Raw genomic sequence first — 19,221 nt, forward strand, 5'->3', positions numbered from 1 at the left:
GGGGTCTCCTGGGGTATGAGGAATTTTCTATTTCTTGATGATTGTTACCTGACTATTACATGGCTTTACTCATTTTATGATAATTCATGTAGTTGTATAATTATTACATATACATTTTTCTGTATGTGTATTATAGTTCAATAAAAAGTAGTTTATTAATGCAAGGTTACCACCACAATAATATAAATAAATGATAAAATTTTAAACTCAGTAAAGTAGGAAAAGGAATAATAAATGTGATTGAAGAACAGAAGACAGAAAAGAAGAAATAAAAATAAATAGAAAAAAGACAAAATACTATGGCAGAAATACTAGTGGATCAAGAATCACAAGAAATGTGAGTGGAATTGCATAGCTACTAAAAGACAAAAATTATGAAATTGGTTTTTTTAAGTAGCTAAATATTATTTATGAGAAACACAGTTAAGATGGACAGAATGGTTCAGAATGAAAGATGCTAATAAAATTTATTTGTTTTCTATTGCTGCTTTAACAAATTACCACAAACTTAGTGGCTGAGAGGAAAATGAATTTATTATCTAACAGTTCTGCAAGGTTAAAAATCCAACGTGGGTCTTCGCTAAAATCAAGGTGTAGGCAGGGTTGTGTTCCTTTCTGGAGGCTCCTTGCCTTTTCCATCTTCTAGAGGCTGCCCACATTCCTTGGATCGTGACCCTCCCTCCCCGTCCTCAAAGACAGCAACACTGGTTGGGTCTGCCTCTTATCGCATCATTCTGACTTTTCTCCTGTCATTAAGTCTCTCTCTGACTCTCTCCTGGGCCTCCCACTTTGACTTGTAAGCATCGTTGCGATTACATTACACAAGATAATCTCCCTGTCGTAAGGTCATCTAACTAGCAGCCTCAGTTCCATCTGCTGCCTTAATTTCTCTTTGCCTTGTAATACAATGTGTTCACAGGTTCCAGGGATTAGGACAGGGACATCTTTGGGAGATGCGTATTCTTCCTACCACAGATATAGTTGGCAAATAGTCACCAAAGAAACCTGGTATGGTGATGGTTATAATAATATTTAAGTCAAAATAGTAGGGAAAAGGGAGAAACTGCATAATGATAAAATGTACAAAGAAAATATACAATGTGATTGGTCCACTAGAAGTCCCAAGACTTGGACCCAAATTTTGTGTCTGCTGGTCCAGTGTTTCTATGAACAAAATTCTCTAAAGAACATAGACTAATAGAAGGTTGTACGTAAAGCCCACTGTGTGAGTGCTGGTAAATTTCTTGCCCCAAATGAAAATAATAATTACGACCTCGACCACAGGGCTGTTGTGAAAAATACCTTAGGGTTGAGGCACACTGCAGCTATAGCTATCATGTAAATGTTAAATAAAAATAATATTTCCTGTATTCTTACTAGGGTTGGGCAAATCCAGATGTATATTGTACTTTTCACATATTTCAAAATATTTTCAAATGTTTTGGTTTTGGTTCAATAAAAACCTCAAGTACATTTTGCCAAGTGCTTTTTCCATTAATTATTCAATCCATTTGTATTTCAAGGGAAATTCAGTCCACATGTTTCTAATTCATTTAGCACTAACTCATCAAAATATTGTTTCAGTGCTATTTTCTGTCCAAAAGGCTTTTCAAGCCCTCCCCCCCTTTTTTTTATTTCTTAGAAACAAGAAGATACAGTTTTCCAAAGGCATAGCCTAATAAACTACCAAAAGGTTTACTAAACTGCAGCTAGAATTCGAGTTTGAAAATCTGTCAGTCTGCGCTGGCCCCGTCACCTCTCTCAGCTTCTCCCTGATTTCGTTGCCTTTTTCTTTCTTTTGATCAGTTTCTTCTTTGTTCCCATTGACCCTCTACAGATTTCAGGTTTTCTATCACCAAGGTTCATAGGCCTGCAGACACCTTAATCCTCTTGCTGAACCCCTCCCTTTTAATGAAAACCTTCCAAGACTGGGGCCAATGAAATAGTGGATTCATACTCCCTTCCAAAATATCCTCATGGGGGCTGTGGCAAACCTTAAAAATAGATACATTTTAAAAAATCTGATCTTTTTAAGTGTGTACTTTGTGTGTGTGTGATACCTTATGTGCGATTAATGTTGTCTTAACTCAATAATGCCTAAAGGGTGAGAAACTTGATAGTATATTCTTTGTGAGTTGTCCAAAAACAGCAAGAACTGTGCTTAAGAGTGAGTTCCCACATCATTTGTGGGGATCCTTCTTACCAAAAAGGTTTACCTTGAATCTGATCACAAGGAGATTGTGGAGCATTCTACAAGACAACTTGTCTGTACTCTTAAAATGTGAATGTCATGAAAGACAAATAAAAGCTATCAGGAAACTCTTCTAGTTAAAGGAAATTAAAGAGATAACTACATGCAGTAAGTTATAGCTGACTGGATTCTGGAGTTTAGGAAGATATCAATAGGGACATTTTGAGAGAATTGGCAGAAACTTGAATGTATTACATTTCTTGGGTGTGATAATGACATTGTGGTAATACAGAAGTGTTCATATTCATATATACATATATATGAAGAGAGAGTAAATATAGCAAAATGTTATACTTGGTAAATCTACATACACCTACCCACACATACACACCCACAACTATACATATGCACACCCACATACACATATTCATACTTACTCAGGTACTCACAAACAGAGGAAATGTGTAAGAGACTCCTCTGCAGATTTTTACAAACCTATCTTAAACGAGAAATCAGTCTTCCCCCTTTTTTTAATTGAAGTACAGTTGATTACAATATTGTATTAGTTCCAAGTATATAGCAGAGTGATTCAGTTATGTATATTTTCAGATTCTTTTCCACTTTGGTTATTGTAAGAGATTGACTGTAGTTCCTTCTGCTACACAGTAAGTCACTATTGTTTATTTTATATATAGTAATGTATCTCTTAATCCCTTACTCCTAATTTATCCCTCCCCTGCTTTCCCCTTTGGTAACCAAAAGTTTATTTTTTGTATCTGTAGGTCTGTTTCTGTTTAGTACATAAATTCATTTGTATTATTTTTTGGATTCCACATATAAGTAATATAATATTTATCTTTCACTGACTTACTTCACTGAGTATTATATTCTCTAGGTCCATCCATATTGCTGCAAATGGTATTATTTCATTTTTATATAGCTGAGTTATATTCCATTGTATACATATACCACATCTTCTTTATCCATTCGAACACTTAAGTTGCTTCCATATATTGGGTATTGTAAATAGTACTGCTGTGAACATTGGAATGTATGTATCTTTTCGAATTCGAGTTCCCTCTGGACAAATGCCTAGGAGTGGGATTGCTAGATCACATGGTAGCTCTATTTTTTGTTTTGTAAGAAAGTTCCATGCTGTTTTCCATAATGGCTGCATCAATTTCTCCACCAACAGTGTAGAAGGGTTCCCTTTTCTCCATACCCTCTGCAGCATTTATTACTTGCAGACTTTTTGATGATAACCCTTCTGACTGGTGTGATGTGATATTTTGCTGTAGTTTTGACTTGCATTTATCTAATAATTAGGAATGTTGAGCATCTTTTCATGTGCCTGTTGGTTATCTTTATGTCTTCTTTGGAGAAATGTCTGTTTAGGTCTTCTGCCTGTTTTTTGATTGGGTTTTTTTTTTTTATATATTGAGTTGTATGAGCTGTTTGTATATTTTGGAAATTAACTCCTTGTCAGTCACATCATTTGAAAATATTTTCTCCCAATCTGTAGGTTGTCTTTTCATTTTGTTCATTGTTTCCTTTGCTGTGCAAAAGCTTTTATATTTCATTAGGTCCCATTTTTTAATTTTTTTGTTTGCCCTTTTTTAAATATAAACATTTAGATCTTTGAGTTTGTTTCACCACATTATGCCAAGTTTAATATGTATAAATGTTAGTTATTGATAATAATGTTGCAAATGCATATTGCTATATGCATGGATAGGCACTGTAAAACAGGAATTCTCAATGGAGTGATGGGCTTTCAAAAGACTAAGGGCCACCTGAAAGCATGTGTAGATACATTTTTTCATGGTAGAGTATACATAATTTTTGTCAGATGTACAAAGGAAACTTTAAGAGATTTTTTAACTGCTTGAAGAAGTATCTAATTGAGTATTTTTGTTCATTAAGAGAAACCTTAGACAAACCTCTGATTTGTCATTGCTAATGCTGTGGCATTTTTATACCAAGAAATTCACAGTAGCTAGTGGAAGTCCTTCAGTAAAATTGAAGTCTTTTCACCAGCTACACACATTAGGTGTCAACATGCATAGAGACTGCTCTTTGAGAAGCTCAACACAGTGGTAAGATTTTTAAACAGAGACTGCTCTTTGAGAAACTCAAGACAGTGGTAAGATTTTTAAACAATCACTTCACATGCCAGGAAAAGGAAAGATAGTGGAAAGCGAGGTGGCCAAGCAGTGGCTGGGCTTGTACATTTTAAAGATTGCAGCATGCAGCCCCCCAGAGTATGAAAGGAGAACTGACTGTGCCTCCTAATTAGAATTAACCTCAGCAATGTGACTTTTGTTTTGGAAGGGGATTTGGGACATCACTGGTTTATGGGACATAATTGTACACCAGGTGGTCCTAGTTAGGTGAGAGATTTTATGTAAAAATAATCCTTCTTTGGCTTTATTCAACACAATAAAACCACTAAGACGTTTTCCCATATGAAGTATTTCTACAGGCACATTCAAAATGTTAATCCCCATTTTTATATGCATTTTTCATGACTCCTAAGAAGTTTACCAGGTTGGGAAATTTGCAAAAACTGGTCCCTTGACAAACTCATGGGATGCTTTTTACCATAATAGATCTGTTTTGTTTTCATGTGAGCCCAAAGTACTTTCATAACATCCCTCATTATGGCATCACAAATAGGATCAAATATTGTTATCCTAACCTTACAAATGAAGGCAAAGGTCTCACGGTAACTTTTAAAGGCTATCAAATTCTGAGTTAGTATTGCACCTTCATTCACCTGGGGTGAACATTCTAGAATTTTGTCCATGCTGAAAATTCTTTGTAATACAAATTTCTATTTATGAAAGTAGATAATGAGCAGTTTTATGGTACAAATACAGAATCATATAATACATATTATGCATATAGATGTATATGTGAATACATCTATCTGTAATACAATACTTGACATTTGGAGCAATCATCCGAGGCCCTGAGCATCTCTGAAGTGTCTGCAGAATCTTCACTGAAAGGTAAAAGCCAGGCTCAGAAGAGTTTAAGTCTCCCAGAGCTTGGTGGAGTGGAAATAATTCAGACCTGGATTTGAATTCTGAAGTCATCTTTATTATTTATGTGATCTTAAGAAAAATTATTTAGTCTCTCTGAGCTTTATATGAAGTTTCCTTACGGTGTTTTTATGAGGATTAAAAGAGGCATCTTTTGATTGCTCTCATTCAGTTAGATTATTCAATTAGTCCTTTTGCTAACATGCCTCATAGTAGAGTTCACCTACCTCATGGCCATTTAAAATAGAAATATATACTTTCTTCTCTATTTCAAGTGCCAGTCATCCATATGAGTACATATGGATATTTTCGGCTGAGCAAAAAGAATGAAACTACAGCTTTTGTTCATGTCCTATACCACATTAGTAAAAGTGTCAGGAAACAGTACATATGATTAATGCTGCTGAAATAGGCAGGAAATTATTCAGGTGGATTCAATCAACTCAGCCAAACATATAGGTAGCTTATTAAAATTTAGACAAAAGTCTACAGGCACTTAATACATAACGATGACTCTAGACCTAAATTAAGAGTGCCCCCCACCCCCATGCACCCCGGCCCCTACAACTTAACTGCCTAGAAGCAGCCAGTCTTCTTACAGCTGAGTTATTGACCTGCTTTTCAGCTTTCCCCCCCCTTGCTGAAAGTAAGACACGTGACCTTTCTAAGCGCTAACCCAAAGCCCTTGCTGAGACACTGTGCCATTGAGTTTGCCCTTGAGGTTGTGTCTTACCAAAGCAAAGCAATGTGAAATTGACATGCTACTTATTCTCAGCTACACCCTCACACCTGTGAGCTCTTCCACACTGATGGGATTTTGAAGAAAAAGAGACACAATATGGCTTTAATGGGGCTGCAAAATGATAGTTTTCTAGACAAAGGATCCTGCATCTGGCTCACTGGGGTGAAACCAAACCTTGGATACTTAAAACAATCATTTGAGATAACACAAGTTAAAGTGCTTTTTCAAAGTTAACCTCATCTTGGTTACCATCACTGCACCAATGGATATGGCCTCTTCCCTTCTCCCTCTGTAGGACCACTTCACCTAGGTTTAGGAGAGGCAGGTCTCCTCTGGCCAACCACAGCCTGAAATTCCCTTAATTACCACAAAGGGGTTCACTGCTTTTAAAATCAGCTCAGAAATAGAGTGTAATGTGGCAGTAAAAGCTCTGTCCCAAACCCCAGTTCTATGATTTACCAGCCATAGGTCCTTAATAATAATAATAAAATGACCTGTCTGTATAAAGTACCTCTCATTCAGATGTGTTTGTGACAGATAGGACTTCTGAGAACACGAGAAGACTAAAGTTTTTTAACTAGACAATTAAATACAAGAATAATAGTAACTGTTAATTGGCACGCCTATTGTAGATCTAATGACAATCTATTGTGGATTCTGTGATAATACACAGGGCCTGTGTGTGAAGATAGACACAATCTGGTGCCCTGGGAAAATGCAGCAGAGTTCTGGTCCCAGTTCTTGCATTTACCAGCTAGGTGTTCTTGGGCAAGTTATTAGAACACCCTAGGTCTCTCTTCTTCTCATCTGTAAAATGAGGGTATCACACTAGATCAGTGTTTCCCAGAGTGTGCTCCTTGGAGCATTCTATACGTTTTCCTCCCCTACCCCCATTTACTTCATGAATAATCTGCACGGAAATCTGTTCAAAAACAGTCTTTATTGTACAAAGTTATCTTGTGAACATTCAGAAAGGTTATTTATTGTTCAGCATTTTCCAAAATTATTTCCCCACAGTAATTATTTTCTTTTTTTACCTCTTTTTTTTTAATTAAAAGTACAGTTAGTTACAGTGTGTCAATTTCAGGTATACTGCATAATGTCCCAGTCATGAATGTACATACATATATTCATTTTCATATTCTTTTTCATGAAAGGTTATTACAAGATATTGAATATAGTTCCCTGTGTTATACAGAAGAAATTTTTTTAACTATTTTTTTATATAGTGGCTAACATTTGCAAATCTCAAACTCCCAAATTTATCCCTTCCTACCCCCTTTTCCTGGGTCATCATAAGATTGTTTATAGTGTCTGTGAGTCTGTTTTTGCTTTGTAGATGAGTGTCCTCTTTTTTTTTTTTCTTAGATTCCACATATGAGTGATATCATACAGTATTTTTCTTATTTTCTGTACAGGAGGAAAAAGAGTATTTAACTAGCAACACACATTTATCTGCTGTAGAGTGAGACTTTTTAAACTGGGTTTATTGTAGCATTATTAGGTTGCCAGATACACTTAAAGCAAAAAACGGACAGTTTCAGCTGACTGCATTAGTTATTTACTCCTCAGTTAATAGCATATTCTATTCCTCTAAGCTGCCATTTGGCTTCAGAGGTCTTCCTGAGTCATTCACCAATTGTCTCAGTTAAAAATAGGACCGTGTCATGTGGGAGAGATCACCACCAGCAGCAAGCGTGACCTTAATTAACATTACACACTTGTCCCAGAAGCTTCTTCCTCCTACATGTCTCTGAAAAGCCCACCAAGATTTAGATACTAATCGGGGCAGTACATATATGAGTCATTTTCAAGTAAGGCAGGAAATGACTTTCCAAAAGAGAAAAAAATAAGTAAAAAAATCTCTCCTGATACAAGTCCTGTAGAAAGTAGTGGGGAGGAGAAATAAGGTTGTCTGGGGAATTTTTTTCTTGTTAACTTGTTTTTTGTTTTGCTTTGTTTTAAAACTCGGAAGTAGTTTGTATAACAAAAACCAAATGCCATTCTTTCATAAAACAGTGTGGTGGTCCCTCAGGGACAGAGGAAGGGGACTTGTACTCTGCTGGCTTATCAAGAGTCTTGCCTCCTCAGTTTTACTACTGGTTCATTGAGTGACTATGATCCAGTCACTTACTTTAGTATGTGTTTGTGAATATGTATATTTTTTGATTTAATTTAATTTTTTATATTTTAATTTTTGAAGTATAAAAGTACCACAGCCAACCTGTAAATTTTAGGAATGAGAAGAATGACTTATAATACCACCATCTGAACAATGGAAATTTTTCCTGCACATCCCTCCAGCCTTTTATAACTATGCTTATTATTTATGTAGCTGTAATTCTAATGTATAAAAAGTTTTTCACTTAACTTGTTGTATTTGCATTATATCATATGCTTTTTCCCCTGAAAACACCAAACCTCACATCATTTTTTACTGGCTATCTAAAATTTCAGCAGTTTCTTTACTTCACTATTCCTTTATTGTAGGACTTTTAGTTGCTCCTATATAAGTTACTCTGTGGTCAACATCTTTGTGCAGTTGTCTTTTTTCCATATTTCAGATAATTTTAAGATGTATTCATGGGCATGAAATCACTGAGTCAAATGAAATGAAGTGTTTAGAGATCTTGGTACAAAAGGCTTAACTGCTCTTCGAAATGGGGTTGGGTCATTGTGAGCTCATCACAGTTTTAATAGCCTTAGTTCTTAACATTAAACAAATATTTGTAGTAACTTAGAAGTATCTTTATTTTCATTTGTATTTCTTTTTTTTAAACATTTTTTATTGATTTATAATCGTTTTACAATGTTGTGTCAAATTCCAGTGTAGAGCACAATTTTTCAGCTATCCATGAACATGTATATATTCATTGTCACATTTTTTTCTCTGTGAGCTACCGTAAGATCTTGTATATATTTCCCTGTGTCATTTGTATTTCTTTAATTACAAAGAAGGATATACTAACTTGGGAAATCAGACTGTAATCCTCTCACTGAAAAAAATACAGTTCTCTGATAATACCTACTTTCTCCTGAACAGTAGTTTAGTAATTTGCAAGTTGATAGACCCAGTGCTCTAACCCTCAGGTCCAAGTCAGGCCTCGCGTTACAGGGCAGTCAGTCAAGAAAAGCTCCAGTCTAGGCGTCCAGCCCTGCCTCCTACCGGAACAGAAGCAGAAATTGCTCTTTTCAAAGATTGCCCTGGGTTCCCAACTAGGCATTATGCAGCTATTATTTCCCTAAAGTTTAGTGTCTCTCTGCACTTGTTATAACACTTCAGTTCTGTGTGCTAAACATTCATGGGACACCTGTTTGGGGCTAGATGATGTGATAGGTCCTGTAGATGCAAAAGTGAATGAGAAACAGGCTTGCTGAGCTAGTTTAAATCTAGTGGCTCTGGAACCTGGCTCCTTATAGAAACATCTGGGGAACTTGCCAAAAAAGAATCTTCCTGGATTCACCTCAGACCTACCAAATCAGAGGTTTCAGGCTTCTGTACTGGAAAGTAAGCCACTTGAAGTGATCCAGGCTCAGGAACCCGTGGCCTAGAGTCTGCTTCTTGGTGGTGTTCTCAGGATGACAAAGTTAGAAAGCAGGAATATGAACAAGCAATTGTCTGTGGGCAGGTATGTGAAGTGAAGAGGGGGAGATCACCTTACCCCTGGGGGAGCGAGTGAGTCTGTAAGAGTAAAGAGCATATTGCACAAAGCTTAGTGACTGTTACTGCTAACTAAAAATTGTCACTTGCTCTCTGCCTCTACAAAGACTGGATCACGTTGGCACTTGCCGTCTAACTCTGCTTGGATTAAATCATGAGCCTCTGTGGCCCTTGACCTCCAGCACACCCTGAAAGGAGTTCAGGATGGAGGCCAGGAATGAGGCACTCTGTGCTCTGGGAAAACTGCCTGAACAGGCCTTCAGAGAGATATTTTCAGGAGAAGATTTTATGACCCCAATTCTTGCATCTCCTCAGATCTAGAAAAGCATTAAAATCATTAACGGTAACATCTGTTTGACTGCACGTCCCCCCTTCACTGAAATTGTGTAATACTGAGTTCTCCCCCTGCCTCTTTGAAACAGTTTCTCAGAGCTTTCTGGGATGCTGTCTCCTGGGGTATAGTCCTCATTTTGCCCCAAATAAAACTTAACTCACAACTCTTACGTTGTGTGATTTTATTTCAGTCAACATTACCTTCAAAAACAGTCCTTTCAAGCCAAAGGTGATATTTCTTATTTTTCTGTAGTAAAAAAGAGCCCTGGGCTTACTTTTGCCTGAGTATTGGAACTGCCTGCTTTTAATTTCTTCCTTCCACCTATAGTCCAGCCTCCAGGTCACTAAAGTAATCCCCTAAAACACAAATGGGCTCCCCATTATCTCCAAATAACCAAATAACCTCCCCTACTTCTTAACATGACAGTCTAGGCCCTTTATCAGCTTTCTCAGACTACGTTTCTATCTTACAGTGATGACATCAGTTGAAGTGTTTTTGGATAAGTTTCAGTTTCCAAGCTGTGTACCCTACATTCCAAGCTGTCAATCTAAGTCTCAGTTTCTAAAGGTGCCCAGAATGCTCTCGTCCCGTTGCACACCAGTGATAATGCCATCCTTGCCACCTGGAACGTCCTCTCCCCATATCTGGTCCAGCTCAAATCTTACATCTCTCCAAAGCCAGATACCTCTGTAAGATACCCCCTTTAACTTTACCTATGACTGTAAGCTATCACTGATTAAGCATTTGCTCTGTGCTATGCAGTACAGTTTTACACATACAATTGCAGCAGCACACCATAAGTTAGGTATGCCCATTTTTCAGATAAGGCAAATAAAGCCCCGAGAAATTAAATACAGTAGATATGTTACCTAGCTAATAAGGGACAGAGCATGGATCAAATCTAACAACAAAGCCTGGACTGTAATGATGCTTCCTCTTTGCCACCTTAATCCCCTAAGCCCTCCCATTGCTTGTTATTTAGTTCAGAATCATCACGTGCTGCCTGTGTTACAGCTAATTCTAAGTGATCTGGGCTCTATCTCTGGGAACAGTTTCTCAAGGGCAGAGATCCTCATAGATGATTAGTGCTTAGTAGTCCCTAGAATGCTTAAATTCTGCATTTCCATAACGTTCTCAGTAAATGTATATAAAAACAAAATGAATACAGTTGTAGTCTCAGTGATGAATTTTTGCTGTGAATAGGCTAAATAATTTTCTGTAGAATCTCCTTATCTATTTCTTGTTTATCATACTGACTGAGACATTCTAGATATATTTGCCCTTAAAATATACAAAGCCAAAAGGCAAAGTCTGACACCAGTGTCAGCTTGCAAGCGGTTGTTAGCCTTATCCCTCTACATCATAAAAGGTCCCAGTGGATTAGCACTTAAAATGTCATGCATTTAAAGCACTGTAATAATTTTTAAAAAGAGGCCTTGGCTATAATACCACATATATTATGATTAATAAATAGGAAAATAACTATGTAAACCACATGTGAATGTTACCGACTGTGAAAACTGGAATGAAATTTAACAAAATAAATTACATTCACTCTCCCACATTCAGGCCCTGTATCTCATCTTCTGCAGGTCAGATGTGCCTTGAAAGTGCAGGATGTTAGAATCCCAGGGCGTTTCAGGGTCTTGTCATTTTCAGAGCATTCCCTTATTCTGTAATCTCCCAAGTACAATGTTTTGAAATGCTTTAAAATTTTGTGCCACGTGTTCCTAAACCTTAAACGTTACTTTGCTTTTGCAAGAAGATGACTAAGAGGGTCTGTTTAAAAAGAAATGCCAACTCTCAAAGGCAAAGCAAATGACATCAATACAAGGGGTTTCTTACAAAGGGAAGGGAATACCGTTGGGGCCAAGAAGGGGTTAACCCTGAGTCACTCTCCTCCACCTCTTCTCTCAGCCTCTCAGATACCATACAGCTGTTGAAAAGTATCTGTCAGCAAAACTATTACTGTCTTTCCTGGGATCAACACTATGTCCTGGACCCTCAAGGTCAGCAGAGCTGCTGTCAGACCAAGCCGAGGGGACAGGCAGCAAAACCACTGAAACCCCAATCGAGGCTGGCAGGCGGAGGGCTTTCCCCAGCTGCTGTGAATTCTAGAGGCTCCGAGGGTGCAGGCTGCCCAGCAAGATAAAGACATATTTCCACACCCTAAAAGCTCTTCTCTGGACCAGCCTGAGTCCTTCGTCTCCTTTTCTCCCTTCTTAAGCGTCCCAACTCATGCTTCCACTCACAGTTAAGAAATAGAGTTGTTGTGAGGAGTAAGTGACTAGACATAGTGTAATAGAAATATTGGCTAACGGTTAAAAACAATATGTCTGCTGCTCTGTTACGCTCTTTCTGTACATCACCTTCATGAGAAAAACACTCTCTGGGGCAGAATCTGTCGTTTTACAGATGAGGAAACCAGTTAGGAGAGGTTAATAACTCTCTTAAAGTTGTTGAATGATGGAGTCAGTGGGAACCAAATTCTGACTCTTAAGTCCATGCGTTTCTTGAATGAGTGTGCTTCCTGCCTTCCTGTAATTCTCTTACACTGTAAGAGGAGAGACTGGCCTGGAGAGGGTCTAACATAGGCAACCCCAGTCTCCCGGGATTTCTCATGTGGCAGATTTATATCACCAGAAAGTTGTGATCAAGAGTCATGGTATGACTGCTGGTGGGGTATAAAATATACCATCTTTCTGAAAGGCAGTCTCTCAGTAGTCCTCAAAATCCTGAAAAATGTGACACACTCTGACTTCACAATTTAAATAAGATAATTAAGGATATTCACAAAAATTTCGGAAGAGAGAGTCATTGTTGCTATTTACATCAAAATTAGGGGGGAATCACTCCTCTTAAAAATCAGGATATTGGTTCAGTTATGGAATGTAACTATAAATCCACTAAAAACAAAGTTATGGAAAAATAGATTGATGCAGAGATACATTCATGATACACTGTTGTGATTAAAATAGTTTACAAATACCGTTTGAATGTGATTCTATTTAAATGTATTTATGAATGTGTATAGTATATATTTATATTAAAATTATGCACCAAACTAACAACAAAAATGGATAGGTGTAGAGTTTATGACTATAGAATCATAAAGTCTTGTGGTTGGAAGAGCTGTTAGAAGTGTCTTAGTCCAGAAGTGCCCATCCCAACATCCCTGATATAATATCCCCTGTCTGATCCTGGGCGTCTACTGTCAGGAAGCTCATTGATACCTCCTTTGTCCAGTTTCAGTAAATGTTTATACAGACATGTAGTTTACAAAAGTTTGTCTATATGGCATAGACCTTTGTCAAACTTGCTTTAGTAGAAACAGGAGGGAGAAAATTTGATCCTCAGAAATGATTCTCTGCTAAGCCATTTCTTACAGAACTTTCTCTTCAGGGGAAAGATGTTATGTAAATCCAACTAAATAAACCATATATAAAATAACTTGAGCTTTTCCTAATCATCAGCAGTAACAGCTCTAACGTCTATGACCACCATCAGGATCCATAATTAGTTTTGATAAGTGCCTCCAAGGAGCTTTATGTGCTTATTTTAGTGGTGCTTCTGGAAAATTCTGCCAGTGAAAGCCAGGCTCCACAGGAGAAACAATACAACAAATGAGAAACTTACTGCATAGTATGTAAAACCAAGAGCTGAGCTAGGTCCTCAGGGTATGTTTGAATGTTCTTGAATTTTCTAACGTGTGTTCTTGCCTGACATTTTATGCATCACCGAACTGTGGAGCAGGGTGCTAGCCAAAGTCAAGAGGATTTTCCTGAAACTGGACATCTATATGAGGAGACAGAATTATTTAATTTGGAATAGCAAGTTAGCCATAGAAAGAGAGAGCGAGAGAAAATGCGCACGCGCGCGCGTGGGTGTGTCGGGGATATTGATACATGTAATTCATTCACTCATCCATTTGTTTATCTGTCCATCCATTTGTCAGGCATTTAACTAGACGCTAAGCAGTAGGGCACAAGATCAACAGTTCCTCACTGTGTCGAAGTTCCAGAATAGCACATCAAGTGCTAAGATAACAAAGCCTGAAGGATGGGATGATACATCAGGGAAAAAAGAGGTGGATGTGAGTATTCCAGGAAGAGGAAAGAGTCTGTATAAAGAATCAGTAACCTCAAGTAACAGTTGAATAGTCAGAAGCTTAGTCTTGCTGCAGAGAGAGAAGCTAGCCAGCTAAGCAAAGATCAGATCGTGAAATTACTTTTAGGCCAAGCTTGATGTCTGGATTTTATGCTCAAGCAAGGAAAATTACTCAGCAGAAGTGTTATGGAAGGCTAGTCTGTGTGCCCAATGTGCTGTGAGGCCAAACAGAAAAGTCAGCGTCTGGAGCTAAGAAAGGTTTACTGCAGGGCCACGCAAGGAAGACTGGGTGGCTCACGCCCAAGAAAATCCCAAACTCCCCGAAGGGTTTCAACAAAGCATATTTAAAGGCCAAGTAAGGGAGGAGGGTTGCAGGGTACATGATCAGCTCATGCACAATTCTCTGATTGGTTGATGTTGAGGTAACAAGGTGGTCAACACTGTCAACCCGCAGGCGCCAGAAGGTCTGGGGGCCACTTGCCCTTGATCATCAAGTAGTTAATTTCTTTTCCCTGGTGGTGGTTTTTAGCATCTGAAAAACTCAGGAAATATACATGGGACACTGTTATCTGGGTGCTTCAGTGAGGAGCTACAGCAGAGGATATGGGGGTGAGGTCTGACCCTGGAAGGCCTCACGGGGTCCTGCTCGGTTACAGGTACCATATAGCGTAGTGGTTAAGAGTCTCGATTTTAAAATCAAGTCCTGGCTTTGAAGACTATCTTTGCCTTTACTCTTACCCTGAACCACATGGAATTGCCAATATTCAAGCACTCTTGACTTTCAGAAATGGCAATTTCATATATTTAAACGTGTTAAAATATAGAAGAATTGGTTCTCATCTCTGGAGTATTCCGCTGAAGCCTGCGGAGGTCCCATTCATTACCACAGGGAGTGAGGCAGCCCATTAGGAGTCCAGCCAGAGTGCCCGCAGGTCTGCTGACCCTGTGAGAAATGACACCTAGCTGGCAGCCCAGGGCAGGCAGCCCAGGGCAGGCCGTGCCTAGGGCAGGCACCACGATCCTCAGCCTTCCCGCTGTGTCCTCACGCCCACCTCCCCGGCAGGACCTGGCGCTGCTTCTCCTTTCCCTGGTTTTGGTCAGAAAAAGGATGATCACGGGGCCTGCTGCTTACGTCGTTCCTCAGCCATCTGACTGAATTCCCAGCAGACCAGGCCCTGCACTCGCAGGCCTCTCTTTCTTTCTCTTGCTCGTTCACTCCCTTTCTTTGGCTCAGGAATCTGCCTCCTCTGGTAAGGCAGGGATGAGCTCTCTGAATTGTGTTTATTTGTTGGCACTCTGGTGTGAAAGTGCTCCCGTCAACTGCATATTAATCTTGTCAGCAGTTTGTATCTATTTTCCTCTGCCTCACTCCCCTGGCCTAATTTATGGCTTTCCTTTCCCTTGCTTCCTATTGTCACCCTGACAGGGAGCGCCCTGTTCTGGGTGCTCAGGCCTGGGACAGCAGCAAGGCCTGTGCTCAGGAGATGAGCTGCAGAGGGATACAAAATCCTGCGCTTTGCGTGGCAGGGATAAATTTAGAGCAGGCCTCCCCTCGTTTATTGATGTCCTACCACGTGCCGCGTGCTGTGCGTAGTGCCGTCGGCAGAGACAACTAGGAAAGCTGGTCCCTGGCCTTCAGCAGAGAAGGCGCGTGGGACAGCAGGCAGGCGCTGCGGCCCATGTGTGTATCGTAATCGCTCAATATTAGTAGCACAGACTTGAGAATTCAGACAAAATGGGTTCAAATCCCAGTTTAGACACTTTCCATTTGTGTGACTATTTGTGTGTCCATTTGTAATGAGCATGTTAATTATCCTTCTTTAAACCTCGGTTTCCTCATCTCTAAAATCAGTGAAATAATATCTACTCCGTGGAGCAGTTATATGAATTATTGATAGGGTGAGCCTTAGCTCCTGTTATGTGTGGCGAATACTAAGCATTCAATTTATGAGATTTATCTTTATGGATTATTATTTGAAAAGAGAAGGGAGGAAGAGGAAGGAAAAGAATTTCATGAAATGGTGAACTTTTGTATCATCAGGAAAGAGTTCTTAATAACATTTTTAAAGCTCTGCCAGTTAACGTTGAGCCTTGTGTCAGTATTGAGTTTCTTATATAATTAGACCCTTAGCAACAGGTTGGGGGTTTGAAATCTCAGTCAACCTAAAGTTGGTCCACCTCACCCTAACATTGCCCCTGGAATTAGACCAGGACTCAAACACTCAGTGTGTCTAAATCCAGGTGCTGTCTTTGAAGACGGCGTACCCTGAACTGGAGTTTCTTTGTAAAGTTAAGTGACCAAAACGAGCTGTCATGAACCATGTCTGATTTCATGCTGGCATTACTACTGCTCTGACCATCAAGGTCAACCCACGGCTATTTTTCTAGTCCTCGTCTGTGGCAGAGGCCATAGTCACAGCCCCAAATTAGACTGAGCGTAGCACGCCGAGTAGCAGGGAAATGAGGTACAGAATAAAAACCTCACCCATTAGCCTTTCCCTCAGTGGGCCCCGAGCCCCTTCCAGGAAATTGGTGTTGCACTCCCCCCCAGGTAGCGACTCCAGGTTGAGGTTTATGATTTCTCTGTGGAGTTTCCCTTAATCTCAGTGTTTTTGTGGAATTCTTAGAGACCATAGGAATTCTGATACTCCTTGAATTCTGATACTTCTTAATTTAAAAAGTTAAAAGCAAATCCAGTAGCCCCTCTGCCACACTCATGTACAAGTGGTGGGCAGATGGAATGAGACAGACAGCTAAGCTGAGGCTTTCACAAACTTTTCACACTCTCCACCCCCACCTGGCTAGTGTTAACTCATCCTTCAAGTCTCAGTTCAGATGTATTTTGGTTGAGGAAGCCTTCACTGACCAGATCTGTCCCCCTGAGCACCCTCTGCTTTCCGGATCAGAGCACTTACCACTCTGTATCTTAATCCCTCGTTTGTCTCTGTCCGCCAGTGATAGCAGGGGCCATGCTTATTATGTTCGTTATTTACTGCTGTTCCCTAGCATGGTGCCTGCCTTTAGATGTATATTTATTGAAGAAAAGGAAGAGGGAGGGACATCCATATGGTGTTACTGGATACACAGTGATCTGGCCTTGCTTCTTCAGCTTGTGAGCTGAGTGTGCTGACACCAAGTGATGGTTCCCTGCATGTCAGAGAAGCAGTGGAATCAAAGGGTCTGAGCATGGGCTCTGTTAGATGTGAAGTGAGGGACTTTTGAAGTTTATTTGTTGTACCTTTAGCATTAATCATAGGTTGCTCTTAACTTACATATGAGCTTTTCTGTCCTTCTGAGGCTAGAAGTCACATTTTGCTTTCTAGCCGAAATTTTAGTCTCAAAAATTATCATTATTTTTCAATCCAGTTTCCACTTGTGGCTAGGACCCACTTAATACAAAGACAAATAAGAACTAAGATACATAATTTTTTGTATGTTGTTGGGGAGAAACATTTGAAAAATAAACCAGTGCCAGGAAATAGGTGAAATTAAGAAATACTCAAACTTAAAAGGACGTCTCTCTCACTTGCATATACACAGCACACACACACACACACACACAAAGTGGCAAGTTAAAAGTTTAAAGACATCACAGGAAGGACAGAGACAGACATTTAGTTTCAGACTTACTAATTTTATGTCTCTCGCAGGTTATTTGATCACACTGTGTCTCAATCCCATCGTCTATAAAATTGGGGTAATAATGCCTCTCTGATATCTGTAAAGCACCTCACACATAGTAGACACTCATAAAAGACAATGATGAGGAGGATGTCTCTGGCACTTACAGTGGAGGAGCCGAGGGGACACTGCGTTCCCTGGGAAACCCAAACCCCTCGCAGCTTACAGTAGAATCCTGGGCTGGATTCCTGGGATGGTATCATGCAGACACTGTGGAGACATCTGATTACATGACTTAGCACTGATTTATGGAAGCTGTGGGCTGTCCAGGACCTGAGGGCTATCACCAATCCATGGCATACCTGGCCGAGAGTGTTGGTGGAAGTGTCTCTGTATGGTGACATTGTGACATTTCAGAAAGCAAACCAGCTCTGAATGCTCCTTATCGAGTAGTGATTCAAACATGAATACCAGGGGGTTCCCAGCTCCAACCAAATACTTCGATCTGCTCCAGTGTCAACCTGTGTATTAAACGCTGGTGCCTTTTGTCATCACACCGAGCCAAGGATGCAGTAATACTTTCTCCTTCAAATCCTTGACTCCAGAGTTTGCTGTTGGCCTGCCAAGTCTCTGTGCCATTAAGACAGTCTCTGTCCTCTTCCTCCTCTCAGCTGAGGTCTCTAGGGCCCTCAGGTAGGCTCTTCCAGTTTCTCAGATTTCTCTAGAATCCTGTGCCCTCCAGGAGCGGTCAGGCTCAGGTGATTTTAATCTATCCTGCCAAATGTCTTTCAATATAAATATTTACGAAGTTGAAATCACAGTAAATGTACACATTTGAATCCTACTTTTTTCATTTAACATAGTAAACATCATTGTGTCTTCAAATTATTTTTGGTACATTTTATGTTTACGGAAGCATAATATTTCATTCCATAAAGAATCAGAATTGACTCAGTGTTTCTCTGCTGCTGAATATCTAAGTTGTCCCCTACTCCTTTTTTCTCACATATGCTTAACAAAACAGTAACTTCACTGAGAGAAGATAAAGGAGGAAATCTCACAAGGGCCCCCGGGCAGTTGAGAGGCTTATCTCTGGCCAAGGCTTCGAGTCTCACTTACTCCTGGTTTTGACAGACCGTTCCCTAAAAGAATGTGCTCCCTGGATCTCTGACCACAGGAAACATATCCGAGGACTGGAAAGAAGACTGTGTTGTGTGCCGTTTCTTTCTGTTTGGAGAGTCTGATGAGAAAAGCGAAGGAAGCATCTTTTATCTCAGATGTCCAGGTGAGAGCACTGAGACCTTTCCACAGCGGCTGCAGGCCCTGCACCGGCTCTAACCAGCGCCGTCGCTTTGCACAGGTTGGACATGCCGTTCCTATTCCTACCCCTCTGCGCCTTAGTTCGCGCTCTTCATCTCTGTCAGGAACACCTTTCCTCTGCACTCTGCCACCCATTCTTCAGGTTCCAAACTGCTGCTTTCCGTGCAGCTCTTTGAATCTGTTTCTACTGTATTCATCCTC

At 39.8% G+C, this 19,221-nt stretch overlaps 1 protein-coding gene across 5 annotated transcripts in view; it reads left to right on the forward strand.

The window, feature by feature from the left end:
• SPAG17 (sperm associated antigen 17) overlaps positions 1 to 19,221 on the forward strand; it is a 356,415-nt gene that overhangs the window by 65,927 nt on the left and 271,267 nt on the right. For 4 of the 5 annotated variants that reach the window (XR_012075867.1, XM_072967909.1, XM_072967911.1 and 1 more), the window contains one exon: positions 18,878 to 18,985. The exons of the other annotated variant lie outside the window; for it this stretch is intronic. Coding sequence is in view for 3 of the 4 variants with exons in the window: in XM_072967909.1 (XP_072824010.1) it covers positions 18,878 to 18,985 (108 nt within the window). In the remaining variant the exon portion in view is untranslated. The remainder of the gene's footprint in view (positions 1 to 18,877; positions 18,986 to 19,221) is intronic. 5 annotated transcript variants of the gene reach the window in all.

This window comes from Vicugna pacos, chromosome 9 (genome assembly GCF_048564905.1).
Source record: "Vicugna pacos chromosome 9, VicPac4, whole genome shotgun sequence".
In the NCBI taxonomy this organism is placed as follows: domain Eukaryota; kingdom Metazoa; phylum Chordata; class Mammalia; order Artiodactyla; family Camelidae; genus Vicugna; species Vicugna pacos.